The sequence below is a fragment of the Nymphaea colorata genome, chromosome 2 (genome assembly GCF_008831285.2).
Source record: "Nymphaea colorata isolate Beijing-Zhang1983 chromosome 2, ASM883128v2, whole genome shotgun sequence".
In the NCBI taxonomy this organism is placed as follows: Eukaryota; Viridiplantae; Streptophyta; class Magnoliopsida; order Nymphaeales; family Nymphaeaceae; genus Nymphaea; species Nymphaea colorata.
The window spans coordinates 8,592,498-8,610,057 of NC_045139.1; the positions used below are offsets into that span (position 1 = coordinate 8,592,498).

General features: G+C 38.4%; 2 protein-coding genes across 2 annotated transcripts; one reads left to right on the forward strand and one right to left on the reverse strand.

The window, feature by feature from the left end:
* The first annotated feature begins 25 nt into the window (after nt 1–25).
* On the forward strand, nt 26–6,634 carry LOC116249000 (protein PHR1-LIKE 3-like). Its single transcript, XM_031622084.2, has 6 exons — nt 26–559; nt 3,231–3,307; nt 5,416–5,470; nt 5,606–5,666; nt 5,754–5,823; nt 5,917–6,634. The coding sequence occupies exons 1-6, from the start codon at nt 367–369 to the stop codon at nt 6,352–6,354; spliced, it is 894 nt and encodes a 297-aa protein (XP_031477944.1). The 5' UTR covers nt 26–366; the 3' UTR covers nt 6,355–6,634.
* Nucleotides 6,635–7,504: 870 nt separating this feature from the next.
* Nucleotides 7,505–11,631, reverse strand: LOC116249001 (ubiquitin-conjugating enzyme E2 8-like). Its single transcript, XM_031622085.2, has 5 exons — nt 11,473–11,631; nt 11,280–11,360; nt 8,338–8,465; nt 8,115–8,219; nt 7,505–8,034 (listed from the first exon to the last, which is right to left on the reverse strand). The coding sequence occupies exons 2-5, from the start codon at nt 11,347–11,349 to the stop codon at nt 7,891–7,893; spliced, it is 447 nt and encodes a 148-aa protein (XP_031477945.1). The 5' UTR covers nt 11,350–11,360; nt 11,473–11,631; the 3' UTR covers nt 7,505–7,890.
* Between the last annotated feature and the right edge of the window lie 5,929 nt (nt 11,632–17,560).

Sequence of the window (17,560 nt, forward strand, 5' to 3'; positions counted from 1 at the left end):
TAAGACAAAGAAAGCAACCGCCCCCTTCTTTTATTGCGTTCTCTTTCTCTTTCTATCTCTGTCATCTCATTTGGGTGTTCCTTGAGTTGGCTGGCTTATCTGACCAATGCCGAAAGGGGTTATCTCCCCGGAGCCCTCTGTCTGCATTTCGTAGAAGCTGAACGAACTGCCAAGCTTACTGTCGCGATGGACTACTCCCAAGGCTTTGGTTGACTAGGGTTTAGAGAGAGAAAGCGAGGAGGGGGGTGTTGGGAGAGGTGGGTGCTTTGATTTTGTGATCTGGGGTGTCTTATTTTTGCGTTTTGAATATTGGGTATCCGGCTTTCCGCCGGGATCCTAGCGTTCTGAGCGGGGGTCTCCGGGAGAATGTACCAGGCGATTCACCACTCGCTGGAGAAGGGTGTTGCGTGTGAGGACTTGCAGGGACCTCTAGAGGGCACGAATCTCCCCGGTGACGCTTGCCTGGTGCTCACCACGGATCCCAAGCCGCGGCTTCGATGGACCGCCGAGCTGCACGAGCGGTTCGTCGATGCAGTCACGCAGCTCGGCGGCCCCGATAGTAAGTTTCGGTCCCCTCTTCTCTTCTGCCTTGATTCTGGAAAAATGAGTCTTGCTTTTTGTTTTTTTTCGGGGGTCTCGTTTTGCTGATGTCTTGCCGTAGTCTCTTTTTGTAGCCTTAAAATAGCTAGGGATTTGTATTGTTTTCCATCAAACGCGGCATTGTGTGAGCGATCTTGTTTCTTGGTACGGGACACGAAGAATGGTGCTTATGTTCATGTTGTTTTCTTTCCTCTCTCTTTTGCTTTAAAAGTAGGTAGGGCTTCTTAGGTACCGGACAGACTTCTGTGATTTTGTTCTTCTAGTCAATGTGACTGACTCCCTCGTGTTGTTTTTTCCCAAGGTCATGAAATAAATGATCTGCATCTGAACAATAGCATTTAGTGTTTCCTCCATTGAACATAAATATTCAGTCATCCATGTTAACATTTCTAAGAAAAGGCAATGCGCATCTAGTACAAATTTCTCAAGGTCTATGAGGAAATTGGGTTCTAGATGGACCGCAAAGTAGTGATTGTCATGTTTAGACAAATTAAATGGGCTGGGTTTTCCACAGGGAATCTCATAATTAATTGTTTTTTTTTTTACAATTTATGTTCTTCCACGTTTTTCATCTTGTTCTAGAAACATGGGGTTCATTTTGGCGGATTGCTGAGCATGTTGATTGACTACATCTAAGGTCCTTGGCTGATTGACCGAAGTCAGATAAGTGAACGTCAAGCATATTGTATCTCTTATGTTATTTGAGTGCTGGGACCGGAAAAGCTTTCTATTTAATGTTGTATTTGGCTTATGAAGGACTTTTTTTAGTATGCGGTTGCTTATGTCATGAATGTGGATTGCCGTCTAGTATTAATCCAGAATCCAGAGTTTGTTTTAACTTTTATCTGGAATGAAGTTGAATCAAATGGCAATTTTTGTTAGAGAGTAGAGCCTGATGAAACTCAACATTCTTGAGCTCTTTCTTTTTCTTTTCTTTTTTGGGGCTTTTTTGGCACGTTTGTTTTATTTGTTCGATGTTGTTATAAGTTAATGTTATGATACGTGAAACAGAAAATAGGTATTGAATTAAAAAAATGGTACCGCGGCAGTTATGGAGGCTCACTGAGTGGGCTCTTTTAGTTAGGGTTGTTGTTTTGTTGATATCTTGGTCACAAGCTAATCTCTACTGTGGGTTGTGTTTTTTTCTTTCAAGGTCCTTAGGGTACGCTGATATAATCTGTCGCCTTAACATGAAGAAGTTTAAGCAATCTTCTTCTGAAGCATAGATGATGAGAGAAATGTTTTTGAGTCGTAGGAAGCTTCCTGGTTTCAGAGTGGCTATTAAGCTATTCAAAGAAATTATAGCACTGGTGCCTTGTCCTTGTTGAGTTTAAGTCTAAACAAACAATACCTAGTCCTAGTGTCTATAGGACTATATCTGTTTTTCGGCCCCCTCCATGCTGGGAAATTTTATTCAACCATGGGACAGGCAATGATTATGGTATATCAGTTAATGGTAAAGGGTTTCAAACTTGCTAAGCAAAGTAGGCAGTTGAACCCAGATGAGATGAGGCACAGTTAGTCAATTATTGAAAACTTGGCTGACTCGTTTCTGGCTTGAATCATTTTACATGCCGCAGTACGCATTCACTAACCCTCTTGAGCCTTATTAGGCATGCAATATGCAACCTAAGTTCTATATCATGAAATAATTGGACTTCAGTTGCTAGCCTTGATAATGATTGACCATCAAGCTGATCAGTGGTAAACTACTATCTTTTTCTGCAACTTGCATAAAAATTCTTCCTTACCTCTGCTGGATCATGATATCTTCAAATCCCTTTTCTTGTCGCCGAGAAGTATTCATTATCAATCGTGAGTGTGTCAATTGTCATGTACATATTTTCTTTTTGTTATCTTGGTTTGTAGTCCCCACATCTAGTAGATCAATGTCTATTGGCAGGGAAGTTTGATGTGCTTACTTGACTGTTCACTAGCTGTCCATGTATTCTTTCATTCGCTAATGGAATTGCGGAATCCAAACTTAGGCTACTTTCTCACGATTCCTCACTGATCCCTTTCATACAAATATCGGTAAACCCTCACAGGATTTTATCCAAAATGACATCATCCAGATCCAAAGTGGAACTAATATAGTACTACTGTTACTTTCTGTGGCCTTGAGGCAGAAAATAGATAGGGATTCTGGGCTGTTACATATTATCTTTTCATTCGTTCTCCATTTCACACTCTTTCTGCTCAACTAGCAAATTATTAGGCATGGATAGAACGATTAGGAAAAAGATAGTTACATAAGCAATCTGGTCCCTTTGTAAAAAAAAAAATTCATGTTGCACCCTGTTACTGGATTGGTGAAAAAAGAATGTAATTATTTAAATAAAACAAAACATAGTGCACCATATGGGCGTATTGCTGAAGAATGTGAGGGTAATTGCCAGCATATTTGGGAAGATAAGTAGTGGCTAAGGGAGCGCCATTCTCCTATTTGGAAGAAGTGCACTATCCCATATGCTCTAGTTGTGTTCTTGGGGATGCACTAAAAATGTCTCTGTAATCCTAGCCTGTCTATTTTAGTCAATCTATTACTCATTTTGAGATTCATTGTTTCTTATGCTGTTGGTTTGTTCAAGGCTTTGTTTCTTACAGTTTGTTTGTTACTGTAATTGCAGAAGCCACTCCCAAGACCATCATGAGGACAATGGGAGTCAAGGGCCTTACTCTATATCATCTAAAGAGTCATCTTCAGGTTCACTTATTTATTTTTTCCTAAATTCATAAGGCCTCGTAATTAAGATCTTCGTTCCTTTACATTCTGAGAAATGATTTTAGTTCCCCCGTACAGCTTTCTCCATTGCCTCTCCCAGTTCGAAAAGTCATTTCTGTATAATCCAACTACCTCAACCTTTGGATTCGCTGTACTTATGTCACATGCAGACAGGCGCAGAGCAATTTCAAAAAAATTGGGTGCGTGTGTGCATATAATAATGAATGACCAACAATAAGGTTTTGCGCAAAGAAACAATGCATTCATTATTTACATTCTTAAAATATAAATTAATTAAGAAAAAATTAACAAACATGTTTTGGCCATGTTCAAAACATGCACACATGACCAGCTGTGTCAATACGGGTTCAGTACCCTTTGTGCCATGACCATGTAGCATCATAGTCTGTGACTATAGGTATGGCTTAACATGCAGTTAGTTTTCAATTTGAGTTGAACTTTCTGATCTAATTAACTATGCCACTTCTCGGTTCACTCTGACTATAAATATGCCTCAGCATTCAGTCGGTGTTCAATTTGAGTTCAACATGTTATTTTATATTTTACAAAACAAAAAAAAAAACATGATTCTTTAAGTAAAAATTATCCTATGGTATTACCCGAATTTTATTGAAATAGGATTAAAAGGAATGGATAAATATTAAATTAAGTCATATTATCTTACTGTCCTATGTCCAGACATGTCAGCAGGAGACACAAACAAGAAGGCATCTCCTGGTGACACTCCCCGGAAATTTCTTCTTTGCATTCTTCAATCCCTCGCTCTTCCTTTCTGTCCTTTTCTTGCCTTAAATGAACACCACTTTGTCTTCCATTCTGACTCGCCTCATTTATCCTGAACTGCTTTCCAAAATTTTTTAATAGCCAGAAATCCATTGGAACAACAAGAAGGTTTGTATTTTCAAAATTTAAAACCTGAAAAACTGAGTTAGTGCAGAAAGTTTCTTGCAACTGCAAGCTCATGCACTGTTATAAATGATGCATCAGACCATGTTTTTTAGAAATACAGGACAAGTTGCTCAGATACCAGTGAGTGAGGCTTATTTGGGTTGTGTTATAAATGCCTTAGCTAAACCTATTGATTGTGTCGTGAAATTTTAGCTTCCGATATTGCCTCAGTCAGCTGATTTCTTGATCAGATTAGAGCAGAGAACATCATGAAAAATAAAAATTCGTCCACACCACTCAGTCACTCTCTTAGCTGTGAGTGCATTTGACTACATAGGTAGGATTTGTACGTCGTACAATCTAAAAATGGATAAAATTCATTTTTTGAAAGGGTAAACCATTTAGATTGACACGTTATAAGGATCAAATTTTTGCATGGAAGAAATATTATGTTAATTTCGATGTTATCGAGAGTGCTTCCTCACCTGGAATGAGCTGCCCTCAGGTTACATGCTAGTTTCATATCTTATACACACAAATCAAGCCCAGATAAACATAACAATATGTTGAAATTTTTCATTTAAATATTTTTTTAACCATAAGCTCATGTATGACCAAAAGATTGATGTCCATATTAACTTTTTTTTTACATTGACCCAAACTACATTTTAGATGACGAGTAAAGAATGCTAAAAGCTTTTTGTACTTCATTATCATCTGGAAGCCATGGATATATATATATATATATATATATATATATATATAGTATTTATTTATATTTATAACCTGCCAGATGTGATATGTGATGGGATGGCTAAGAATTAAAAACCTATTGCCAAATAGTCGCAGCATAGTGATGGTTTATGGTGCAACAATGGTTTATAGTGCTTTTAGCAATGATTTATGTTGTTATCAGTGGATGGATTTTTAAGTTTTAGCCATCCGGCAGATTAGGATTCTCTCTCTCTCTCTCTCTCTCTCTCTCTCTCTATATATATATATATATATATATATATATATATATAGATAGATGGAAGGACATACGCTTATATGCATGTTTGCAAAAGCCAACAATTTACACTTCAAGAAATGGGGGAATTTGGGACACCTATAGCTTGCCAGAAGTTTTGCTTCTTTTGTTGAAATGTAAGGTTTGACAATTTTGCCGTTTCAATATGCAGAAGTATCGATTGGGCAAGCAATCTTGTAAGGAATTATCTGATGGCTCAAAAGATGGTCTCTCTCTCTCTCTCTCTCTCTCTCTCTCTCTCTGTTTTGACGGTTTTAAAGACCGCTTATGTCTTCATGTTTCTTAAAAACTGGAACTAGCTCGCTGGTTTGCATGCTTTAACAATGCTTAAAAAATTGCAGCTGCCGGCCTTTCGGAAACTCAAGGCACTTCATCAAGAATGATGTCGCAGGAAATAAAAGAGTGAGATTCCAGAAACCATTGATCAAGAAGTCTCGGTGGGTGCCTCTTTATGATATTTAGTTCTCAATTTATTCCTCTGTTGTGCAGCGGCTTCCAGGTTACCGAGGCGTTGCGAGTCCAAATGGAAGTGCAGAGAAGATTACACGAGCAGCTAGAGGTTAGTCCTAATATTTTCGTACTCCCACAGCTGAAATTATGTTCCCACTTCCCAGCAATCCTTGTTTCTAAGGACGTTTCTTGTGGGAAGCAGGTTCAAAGACATCTCCAGCTCCGGATTGAAGCCCAAGGGAAGTACCTCCAGTCCATACTTGAGAAGGCCTGTAGGGTGCTCGCCGACCAGAACATGGCTTCGTCTGGCTTAGAGACTGCAAGACAGGAACTTTCTGAACTGGCAATAAAGGTCTCTGGTGATTGTCTGACTGCTCCCTGTGATACCACCAATTTGGCCTCCCTAACAGGGATGGCAGCAGTGTGTCTGGATGACAAATCCATTAACAGACAAACCCAAATTACTGACTGTTCTGTGGACAGCTGCCTGACATCTAATGATAGCTCCGGAAAAGTGTCTGCTGACATTGGTCTGCAAGCTGGAGGAAAGAAAAGAACAAGGCCCTTGTACCCAACTAGTGATTCGCTAGTCTGGGAAAGTGATGTGCGCCAAGATGTACAGTGGATGACCAGTTTCTGAGGTTTGAATGTTAATTTCAAAACTTGGTTCAGTCAAAGTCTCCCAATTGTCATGCACAAGGAGGTATATGAGCTTTCATTCTGTTGTAACAAATGAAGATATGTATATTTGAACCAGTGCGTTGTACTTGGATCCTACGAGGCCGTTCCTTGCAATACAAGCAGGCACAGGTTCAGGCTGAATTTTGGAGCAACTATTCATATAGCATGTAATCATTCTCATGTCTCTGTAAATTGGGTACCCTTGTTGGCTAAAAGAAATCTTGGTATTTGGGTGCTCAGTTCTATGTTACAACCATGAATTGCCAGCAATGCACAAAAGTGGGCACATGTACAGGAACATAGTAGTTTACAATTGCACACCACGCGCCAACCACGGTTTCCCCATGAACAGGTACGGTTGTTCCTGAGGCTGTCACGGTTCAGACTAATAGGCAGGTGCCTCGTTAAATTTTTTAGATTGAATTTCTTGTTCAGATGTTATTCCAGAGCATTTAAGGCAGATTTGTCCATTTTCACTGTTTTCTGTTTTCCTTCAGCATCAATCAGAGCTTGAAAACCTAATTCATAGACAGGATATGGCATAGAGCTAAGCAAGTGTCTAAATAAATAGTCACAGAGATAAGTTACCACCCCCAGCTGAGGAGGGTTACATATGTGCGCCAGCTACACTGGTCTTCTGGAAATTAGAAATCACCTTGATCCAACCTCACATCATCAGAATCCATAAGAATTTGATTTCACTTGCTTTCCTTTCTTCGTAATAAATTATTTAAAGATCAAAATCCTTACCGCCTTCTTCCACTATTGATATAAAACTTAATAGCCTACCATAACAATATATGAATTCAATAAATGTATAGATTAAGTTAGGTTTATGTACGCTGATTCTTACGAGTCTTTTGATAAGCTTGATTGTTCATAATATGCCAAGTTACCCTTTTTATTTAAAAAAAGAAAAAAAAAGAGACCACTAGTATCATATTTACTTGATCCTCTTGTACACGTGCATTCGTGTACATGTGATCTCAGCAAAGAAACAAACTTGTTGAGTTAAATTTCATTGAGTACCAAGCGCGGTGATTTTGCTTGGCGTGTACCAAATTTTGCCGATTCAAATTTTACAGCACTGTGTGCACGTAAGCAAACTCTCAGTTACAATACAATTTCATTGAACCGGAGAAAAATATATACCGAGCATTGTGAGTTTCCTTGGTCGGACTACCAAATTGTGACGAATTCAAAATGTACAGCATTGTTTCTCTAATAATGAAGAAATCTCTCGGGGGGTTGGCAGATACGTAAATGGCGCATACAAATGAAAACAGGTGTTGACGGCTTGACGGAAGAAATAAATGAACCACACATATGATCATGTAAATCCTAAACTGACTGAACAGTCAAAGACAGAAAATCCCACATTTCCAACTTTGGAAAACCTAAATCAGGTCTATATTTATTATATCTCCAGGTTTGAAGGCCACAGATCGAAGCGAAGGGAACACATTCGTCTTTAACCTATGAACTACCTCACCATCTATCCCATTGCATACTTCTGGGTCCAGTTGCGTGCTGTTAATTCATACTTAGCCCTGTCAGTTTTGTACATGTGTGCAATCTCAGGCACCAGTGGGTCGTCGGGGTTTGGATCAGTTAAAAGAGAGCAGATAGACAGCAATACCTGCAGCAAGAATAATAGCCAAGGTAAGAGAAATTTCATGGGCAGGGTCCAGAAAACAGAAAAAAAGAACCATTTGATACTTTAGAAATGGTCAAGGCAGGGCTCCATTGTTCCTTCAGAATGTCTAGACAGATGCTCCCGTTGCTGTTGATGTTTGGATGGAAGACTTTGGTACGGAATGCTACCTGAATATGCATTGCAGAGTCATAAATGCAGTTTCATAAAAAAGATGGGGATTCCCTCTCAAGAAAAGTAGTAACATGCTCTACTATTTGTTTGAACTAGCAGCCTGTCCGTGGATACCTTAGGAGGCTTGAACGGGTAATCAGGTGGGAAGTGAATGCTCACAAGGAAGACACCCCCAGCATAGGGGCTTTCAGGGGGCCCCATAATGGTCGCCTGCCAGTGGAACATGTCTTCCGCTACAGGGCCTATAGATACACAGAACGAACTTCAATTGCTTTTTACATCTAGCTCAGTTTCCAATTATCAAAGTCAAGGTACAGATCATAAAGGGCAATCATGAAATCAAACATGAAAGTTTATGGCAGGCATGCCTTTTATATGCAACTTCACACATTTCAATCACTTCAAATACAATTCTGCTGTCCTACAAAATTATAACTTGAAATTGGAAGAAAGATTCCAGTGTGATGACAAGGGAGACAAAAATCAAAAGTCAGACGAAAACTAAGATCCTGTAAAAAGGAAATTATGATGAAGGTGATGTGGGAAAGACTTGATTCCTGAAAGGACAAAAGAAGATTATTTACGAGGGTGGGTGCTGGAAGGTTACTGATACCTAATCTGACTCATTTAGATCTTTCCATGCTGACAACGTGGTGATGCTCTTATACAAGTACAACAATATTGAAGCTGAATACTTGAACAAAATAGGACTACGTTCAAACGTACAGCTGTCATTTTTAAAGATTCTCAGAATGATATCCTATTCTATTAGACAACCGATGTAAGATAACTTCTTGAAGGACAAGGAGAGAGATTGGACTGCCAGGCTGCTAGACCCCCTGCCACATGATGAAAATGTACTGGCAGATTGTCACCGCAAAAATGAGGAATAGACAACAGGCCGAAGGAGAAATCATTCCCTAGAGCTCAAAAATGCAGATAGAAGACTTGTGTTCTCAGTCCATCTAGTCAAAAGCTCGCCTAGGATCTTTAGGCTAGCTTGGCCGCTTGAGCTTAGTGGTTACAGGTGGCCAAAATAACTGGCACGTCCGCACCCTTGCCTGATGTGCCAAGGTATACTTACACCTATGCTTGGCAAAAATAGAAGCTATTCTTTCCTTTGCATGGTACGACCACAAAAACAAGATTGCAACCTGCTTGATGCTTCTCTTCTCTCTCTCTCTCTCTCTCTATACCAAGTGATGGATAGCACAACCGGTTGAGTTGGGTGGCGTGTTACAACCACGTCCTCACTTCAAATCTTGGAGAGTTCTATCTTGATTGGTATTGAGGAATGTTGAGCTTGGGATAAGGGGTACCATTACGCAGGCTAAGTTAACCGGTTCATCTCTCTCTCTCTTTCCTCCCACCAAGTTCCCATCATTTTTTGTTCTTTTTAACCTCTATGCTTAGCTTGTTTGTCAGGGCAACATTTTTTCTCATCCTTTCCTGCTCCCCTTCTTTCTTTTCTATAATGGCCCAGTTTTTCTTATTTTTTGTGTTTTTATAATTGTTGATTTAACCATCTTTGGATCTACCATAAGCTACAGATATAGCACCAATAGGCACATAAACTCCTATTCTCTCGGGATTTATTGGCCAGAACATTCTTGAAAAACTAGTGAAAATGATACAGTAGAACTAGTCTGGATGTGAGGAAAAGGGCCAACTACAAGTATATTATGTCAGTTGTTCCCCCAGCTGTGTTGTAGTCCTCAATGAAGCAAACACCATTTGGCTCTTTTATTTTGTTTTCCTTTAAATGTCTCTCCTTTTGTTAGAAGAATATTAAGTTTTATTGAAAATTAATCTGCAGCAGTCAGTAAGTTCTCCTATCAAAATAAGTAGTCCATAAAGCAAGCTGTATCAAGTCATCCCTTGGGAACAAAGTTAACGGGGACAATGAAGTATCAATGTATCATAAGATAAGACACATATTTAACTACATCATGAAAGTATGTGGCAATGTAAAAAATCATACAAAGAAAAGTGCATCAAAGTGCTGTGAGACTTACCTGTTTAATCATAACTCCGAAGAAATAACTCTTGCTCATGATATTACAAAGTAACTGTAACTAACATCTCTGTGACTGTGATCTAAAAAGAAAGACCTAGGTTCATGTGGCAGTGGCACCACCACTGCACATATTGCAGGACATGCCCAAAATGATTATAAGAATCACAGATATATCTCCATAAGCAATTTATGCATCGAGGTATCTCCATATGCATCTTATCTTTTTCCAAACTAGTTCATTCTTCTTTTCCAGGGTTCTCCATTGCCACTGCCACCAAATGGGCCTAAACAACCTCAAGAGTTCAAGATTAAGCCTTGACATGAATGTTATGGGCCTTATGGCACATGTGTAGGGGACACCCAACTATATAGTGAAATCTCATTTCTTAGAATCTCACCTTTTGAAGACAAGTCTACTATTTTGTCATTACTCAAACTACTAATAAAAAATCTGACCAGTGGTTGTTGCAAAGTGCTTTCTATTTCCTATGATGTATCTAGATTCTAGGGGGACTATGACCACCATATGCCCGTTTCTTTTCTTATAAGAGGGCCGCTATGATACACAACGTACAGCTCTTTGCCAAACCCATGCCAGTCAACAATAGCCATGATCATTGTTACTCAATTTTGTGAGCGTTCACACGCTTTTGGATTTACACAAAATCACAAATTTCGTTCTCTAGGATGCCACATATTTCTCTCCATTACGGACAAACAATGTTTAGCTTCCGCCATTAAAAAAGCAACTACGCATGCCTGTTGACCGTGATGAAAAAGCAAAAGTATTACATCAGAACTATAAACAACTATAACCATTTAAAGGGATGTCTGCAACAGCGAAAGACTACTCATCTCAATTAGAAAACAGAATCAAATTCATGCATGCACATAATACCAGCAAAACACCGTGCAGAAAAAGGTTTTCTTAAAAAGCAAGGAAGGAACCCTGCCATCACTAACTGATTGGCACCAAACCAAGAAAAATAATCGAAGAGGACAGGCAGAAAACCCTAATCCATCAGATAAAGAGTTTAACCTGCACTACAAGAGACGGGAGGATCCTTCTGAAGGTCCTTCAGTTCCTTGAGAATCCGCTTCGAAGCCATGGATCAAATCCCTACAACGATTCCCAGGAGAAGAAGTAGGAGAAGTAGGAAGCAGAAATTTCCTTCAGTGCAATGCTAACAAGAGAGTGACAGAATCAGAACCCAAACGAAAAACCTTAATACCTAAGAGAAGCAACGACCCGAACAAAATTCCCGAATCCTCAGGTGATGTATTCTCGCAGTTCCCCTTCTGCGAGAGAGATAGAGAACCTTCTCTTTTCCGGAAACCCCAAATTCTTTTATACACGGAGAAATTTTGCAGGGTTCCGTTTCAAAAGAAATCCTTCCTTTCTCGGACTAATCCTTTCTTTATTGGCCATTAGGCACATAATGTTTCTTTGTGTCAAATGTATGTTGGTGGTGATTTTCCAAAAGAAAAAAATCAAAAGCACAACCAAAAATCTGGGTGACAGAGAAAAGTACATCCAATTTTTTCGATATTTCAAGTTTCACACCTCTGAATTTTTCGGCAGTTAAACGTAAGTTTATCACAAACTTCAGTTCGGTTAATGATATAGATTCACTAAAATTCATTCATATGTCTTCAGTAATTTGTATTAATCTTTACATGTATATTCAGATATATGCAAACTAATTTTACGCAAATATTTTTATTACCATTAAAAGATATGCTAGAGAAACAACCTACGTGTACCTAAAAATGTAGCTAAACATTTACTGCCTTTTGAAAACTAGCCGACTTCGGAAAAGTGGCTCATAGAATTTTCTAAATAACCATAAGAAAAAGTAGATCACAATATTAGAGAATAATGCGCGTTCATTTGGTTAGCATCAAATTTTTAGACGGCTTGAGGAAAAAATGCACCTCAAACTGTCACCCTCTTTCTCTTAGCATCCCAGGTAGCAGCCTCTTTATTTCTAGGCGGACGGATGAGAATTTCGAAAGAATGTCGACACATTAACAAGGCTCGGGCCTTTTACTTTGTTATATCCCATTAATCTTTATTTTAAACACATATTATTTATCATAACGTTTTTTGTAGCTTCTTACTAAATTTGGAAAAAGATAAAGAATTATCGTTTTCTGCTGCGTGGGCCCTCTCGAAGGGCTGAAATGACGAGTCCACTAGATGATTTTTAAAGGTTTTTTTTTAGAAATTTACAGGTTTTTGTGGAAGTTTGTATGATTTTGGGGGAACTTTGCAAATTTGAATGTTTGTGATGTTTTGTTGAAGATTTTTGTAGAATTATATATATATATATATTTATATATATGAGAGAGAGAGAGTTGTACCTCAATGATCAATGACAGAACTAAAAAAATTTTGGTCAAAAAGCACTAACTGGTATTTGCTTTGGCACTAACCTAGGTCAAGTCGTAAGCACTACATGTAGTTGGACCCAAGTTCAACTTTATTATAATAAAGGATTTTAATGACTCGCGTGTACAGTTGCTCACACTAGTCAATAGCTTCCTCGTTTATAATTTTTAAAAAATTGTCGCTATGACAGTACTAGTTTCAGTTCAATGAGATGAGTTTTGTACTCAAATTGAATGATTGAAAATAAAGATGTCAACTTATTCAATTTGGATTAGATATTTGATATAAGATGCAAAAAAAAAAATATTTCATTAAAAAATAGGATCAAATTCATATTTTACTTCAAATTCATGTATACATAAATATCCAATCGTATTCAAATCAGATCGAATTTTATATAAATATTTGATATCCAATCTTACATGTTGAAAATCAGCCAAATTTGTCCTAAAAGGCATTTGGATATAAATGTAAAAGTCAGATTCAAATTGGATTCAAATTATAAAATTGAATTTTGGATTTGAATTTAGTTAGATTTTTTTCGTTTATTTTTTATTTCGAGTAAATAACAGATGGAGTTAAGCGTATATCTCATTTGAATCCGATCCATTGGCTTCGCTAGTCGCAAATACCAGTTCAAGTAATTGTGTAACCTCCCTGCCTCCACAAATTGCACAACGATGATGGTTATAGTTTTAAAGCGGGGCGCAGGACTCTAGGGGGTGAAGTAGACTCCTTGATCTGCTAGTTCATCTTTGGGATGAAATTTTCTTCAGCTTCCCTCATTGAAGCCATTTTCGTTCATCAGGAGCTAGAGAAGGATCCTTCACTCGATTCAGACGAAGGTGTGAAATGGAGTGAGAAATTTGGGGGTAGACAGGTGATCGTTCAAGTTAACCTTTGAGTTCTGGGCCACACTACCTGATGATGTTAACATCGTGGCTATACGAGTTATTTTCCTGCTAATTGCGCCAATGAAACCACCCACAAGGAGGATAAAGATTCTATATTTGATGAGCAGATGCAAGTTAAAATGGGTAAAAGACGTGTCTGGAAGCAACAGAATGCTTCTTTGGAAGATGACCTGTGGATGGAAGTAACAGAAGGTTTGTGTGGATGAGGAAGAGACAATGGATGGAAAGGAAGCCACCCCGCCTTCAAGATTTGCTATTCTAGAGATACGCGCTACTGATTCAGTGATTCTGACACTGAATTTGCAAAAAGGTCTCTACCGCCATTGCCAAACCCCCTTGCAGGAAATCCAAGGTCAGGAAGAGATCATTAAAATGCAGGGAGATTGGTCGTCTCAAGAAAAGAGGCAGGCAAGATTTTTGAGAAGGAAGACGACATGGCTTATGCTGTGAATAACCTACCTTTGGTGAAGGCGGCACTCTAGCAAAGAAGAGAAAATTCCAAGCCCACGAAATGCCGAGGATGCAGTCAATGCTGAAAGTAGAGTACAAGGAGATTGCTCTTCACCTATCTACCCGACACTTGAAGAATTGACGACAAAAGTATAGAGGGAAGGATTAAATTGTGTCGGGGTTTAGGTTTTTTGGGCGATGGTCTTCGGGAATCCTCCAATTTTTGGTTTTGAAGGCTCCGATTAAGAATGTTAATATATTTGATTTGAATTACTTATTTCAAAAAAGTCGATATAAAAAAAATATCCCAATTAAAAAATAGGATCAGACTAAGATTTAATAAATGAAATCTGATCAGATTTGCATTTGAATTCAGATATACATAAATATTTGATCAAATTTGAATATGGGTTCGGATTGGATTCATTTTTAAACAAATATCATGTATCTAATGCTATTAAATTTTGAAAATTGGTAAAATCTGATTCAAAATTTGGATTCAGATTCAAATATAAATATAAAAATCGGATTCAGATTCAGATTTAGATGACTTTTGTAAATTTAAATATGAATATGTGAATATCCGAAAAAGCATATATGATTAAGAATATATTTGATCCGAATCGATCCGTTGACATGCCTACTCGGGATTGAGGTTGGGTGATCCATTGTGTTCCCTACAGTTTGGGGCCATTTGGCAACACAGACAGGAAAATTAGAATTAAGTGAAACATGGAGAATATTTTTAACACGCAACGAATTACTAGAGGCATGAAGCCTATGGAGGAAATTTTCAATATAGAAAACTTACCCACAATTCTGCAATTTACTATAACGTAGCTTTTGTCACATGAGCAGATATGACCCCAAATCAATGATGCGTGAGCGCATGCATGTGCGTGTGTGTGTTTGCTGCATGCTTCACGAGGGATAAGGCACGAAAGTCCATTGAAAGAGTCAAGAGTCATGTGGCCGATGGGCTCTACACGTTGTCCTTCTTGTGATGCACAGTTCGTCCACATGCATCTTGTTCGCCCTCTCAACATCGCCACTATGTATCTTATTCTATGCTTACGTTTGCTTCCTTGCGTTATATGTATATATATTAACAATTAATTTTGACACTTTATGTGGTGAAAGCATATTGGCGCATAACTTTAGTATCAAAACCTGGCTTTGATAGCGTGTGATGACTGTCTTTAATGCCGTAAAGTGTGAAGACTCGAGGTTGACTCATTTATAAACAAGTCGAGCTCGAGTTTAAAATGTAGACTCAAAATGTTAAACGAGTCGAGTTCGAGTTATAAGAACTCGACTTGTTTAAACTCGGTTCGGCTTGACTAGATAAAATTGGTTCAGCATAGTTGAATTAGTTAGAGAGTTAACGAGTCAAACAAAACAAACCAGTTTACAAAAACAAGTTAAGCAAGTCGAGTTAGCTTGATGCTGTATAGTCAGTCGAGCTGAAACCTATCCTATGGAGCTCGACTCTGGTTTGAGCCAAGCTTGAGCTTGAGTTATTCTAATCCAGTCGAGTTCCAGCTGACCCACCTCGAGCTCGACCCGGCTCAAATGCAGCCCTAATTCTAGATGATTGCATTAGAACAGTTCCATCTTAGCTGGAATTAGGAAATAACCAAAGCTTAAGTTGCTTGATGCTGGAAAAGCAAGTAAATTGGGTGAAAAAATTAATATTGTCACATTTCAGGGAAAAAGCAAGACACTTTGTTTGGCAAATATTCTGTTCTCAAAAAGAAAAAGTGAGACATTTTTGTGGGGATTGCTTTTTCCCTCTTTTAATCAAACAAGGTAATAAATGACGAAGGGATTCAATGACTAACCAAGGTTCCTTAGATTCCACTTTCTTGCACAATAAATGTAGTGTTTGGTTGGTTTTGGTGATTAGGGTTTCCTCCATCCCTTCCTTGGGCCTTCCTCTTTCTTTTTCACCACCAACAGTTCTGGCGCAAGCTGTCTGCAAAAGCGATGCTTGTATTGAAATGGGTGTTGGTGATAAGTTTTTTCATCGTAGTGTTTGAACCAAACGTCTGGATGGTAAAGCTGCAACATCTTTGATTAGAAGCTTTTCTTTGAAAGCTCGCTTTCTTCCCCCTTTTGTAGGCCACCTAACCATGTTCAGGCGTGGACTCTTTTGCTTCTTTTCATTGTAGGCCTTTTGCAGAAGAGTCCACGCTTTATGTACCATATTGCAAAATAGTCGCCATTTTATATGGCTTTGCAAATTAATTTTATACTTTTTTTTTGTATGTTCAGCACATATTGATTCTTCCATTGAGTCATTTGTGGCCAAAACCTGATCGTTGTTAGGTTAACTACCAAAACAAATGAAAACTCTCTTCCTTGTTTTCTTAGACTCTAAATCTGCCATCTGGTCCGGTCCAAAGAACAAAGAACTTAACTTTGGTTGGTAAATCCGTGACTTGACCTTGGATCGGCAAATGACCAAGTCGTTGACTTGATTAGTTGACTCATCGACTCGGTCGAGTTTTAAAATAACCTAAATTGGGTGAGTCAGGACGAGTCAAGGGCAAGCCGGTATCGTGGCCAAGTTTTCTAGTGATCTGAACTAACTTGGGCAATTCCCGAGCCAACCCCATGAGTCAACCAACTATGAATCTTGTCTTCTTTCAACTATGAAATATCATTTAGATGGGCAGGTTTTGAACATACTTGACGGCTAAAAACCCTTTTTAATACGTTAGATGGTTAGGTTTTGGACATACTCCATGCAATAAGTCAACACAAGAAAAGGACTTGAATTAAGAAACGTTTACATTGTATTGTTTAGGAACCAATGCCCCAATGCCCCACTTAGAGAGAGATTCAAAATTCTGGCATCCACCCAGACGGGATGTTGGACAAATCGGTAGATTCATAAACTTGACACCTAGCCTGTTAGAGCATATAGTTGTAACTAGGGCTGCACACAAGCCGTGACTTCACCCAGAAAACTCCAGCTCGAGTTGAGCTTGGACTTGAGTCAAGCTCCATAAAACAGGTTCAAGCTCGATTCGACAACACAATGTCGAGCTCGAGCTCAACTCACATAACTCGTTTAACTCATTTCTATTCAAGTCTGTCTCATTTTTTTAAACTCGATTAACTCGTTTAGTTGCTACTCATTTAACAGTTCTCTTATTATATTTCAATATTCATTATGGAATCGAGCCTGCTCATATTTAAAAGAGGAGGATTAGGAGGTGGGTTAAGATCCACCAAACCAAGAATCGGAGCCCAATGTAGCAGCAGACTTTGTTGTTATAATGGGTATGTTCAACTACTAATCTTATTTCAAAAAATTTAAAATAAACTTTTTTTTTAAATTGAAAAGTGAAAAAATAAGAAAAATACAATAAAATAAAAATGTGATTTTTTTTTTTCAATTTGGTGGTCTTTTTCAAAAATATTGTGAATTCTCGTGTTTTGACATTTTTGCGTTGTGTGTGTGAACAAGGAGATCCTTATTTCACAATTTCGTCAACCTCACTAATCTCTCACCCTTTCTCATTATCTTCTCTTATTTAATTACATTTAGCTAAAAGA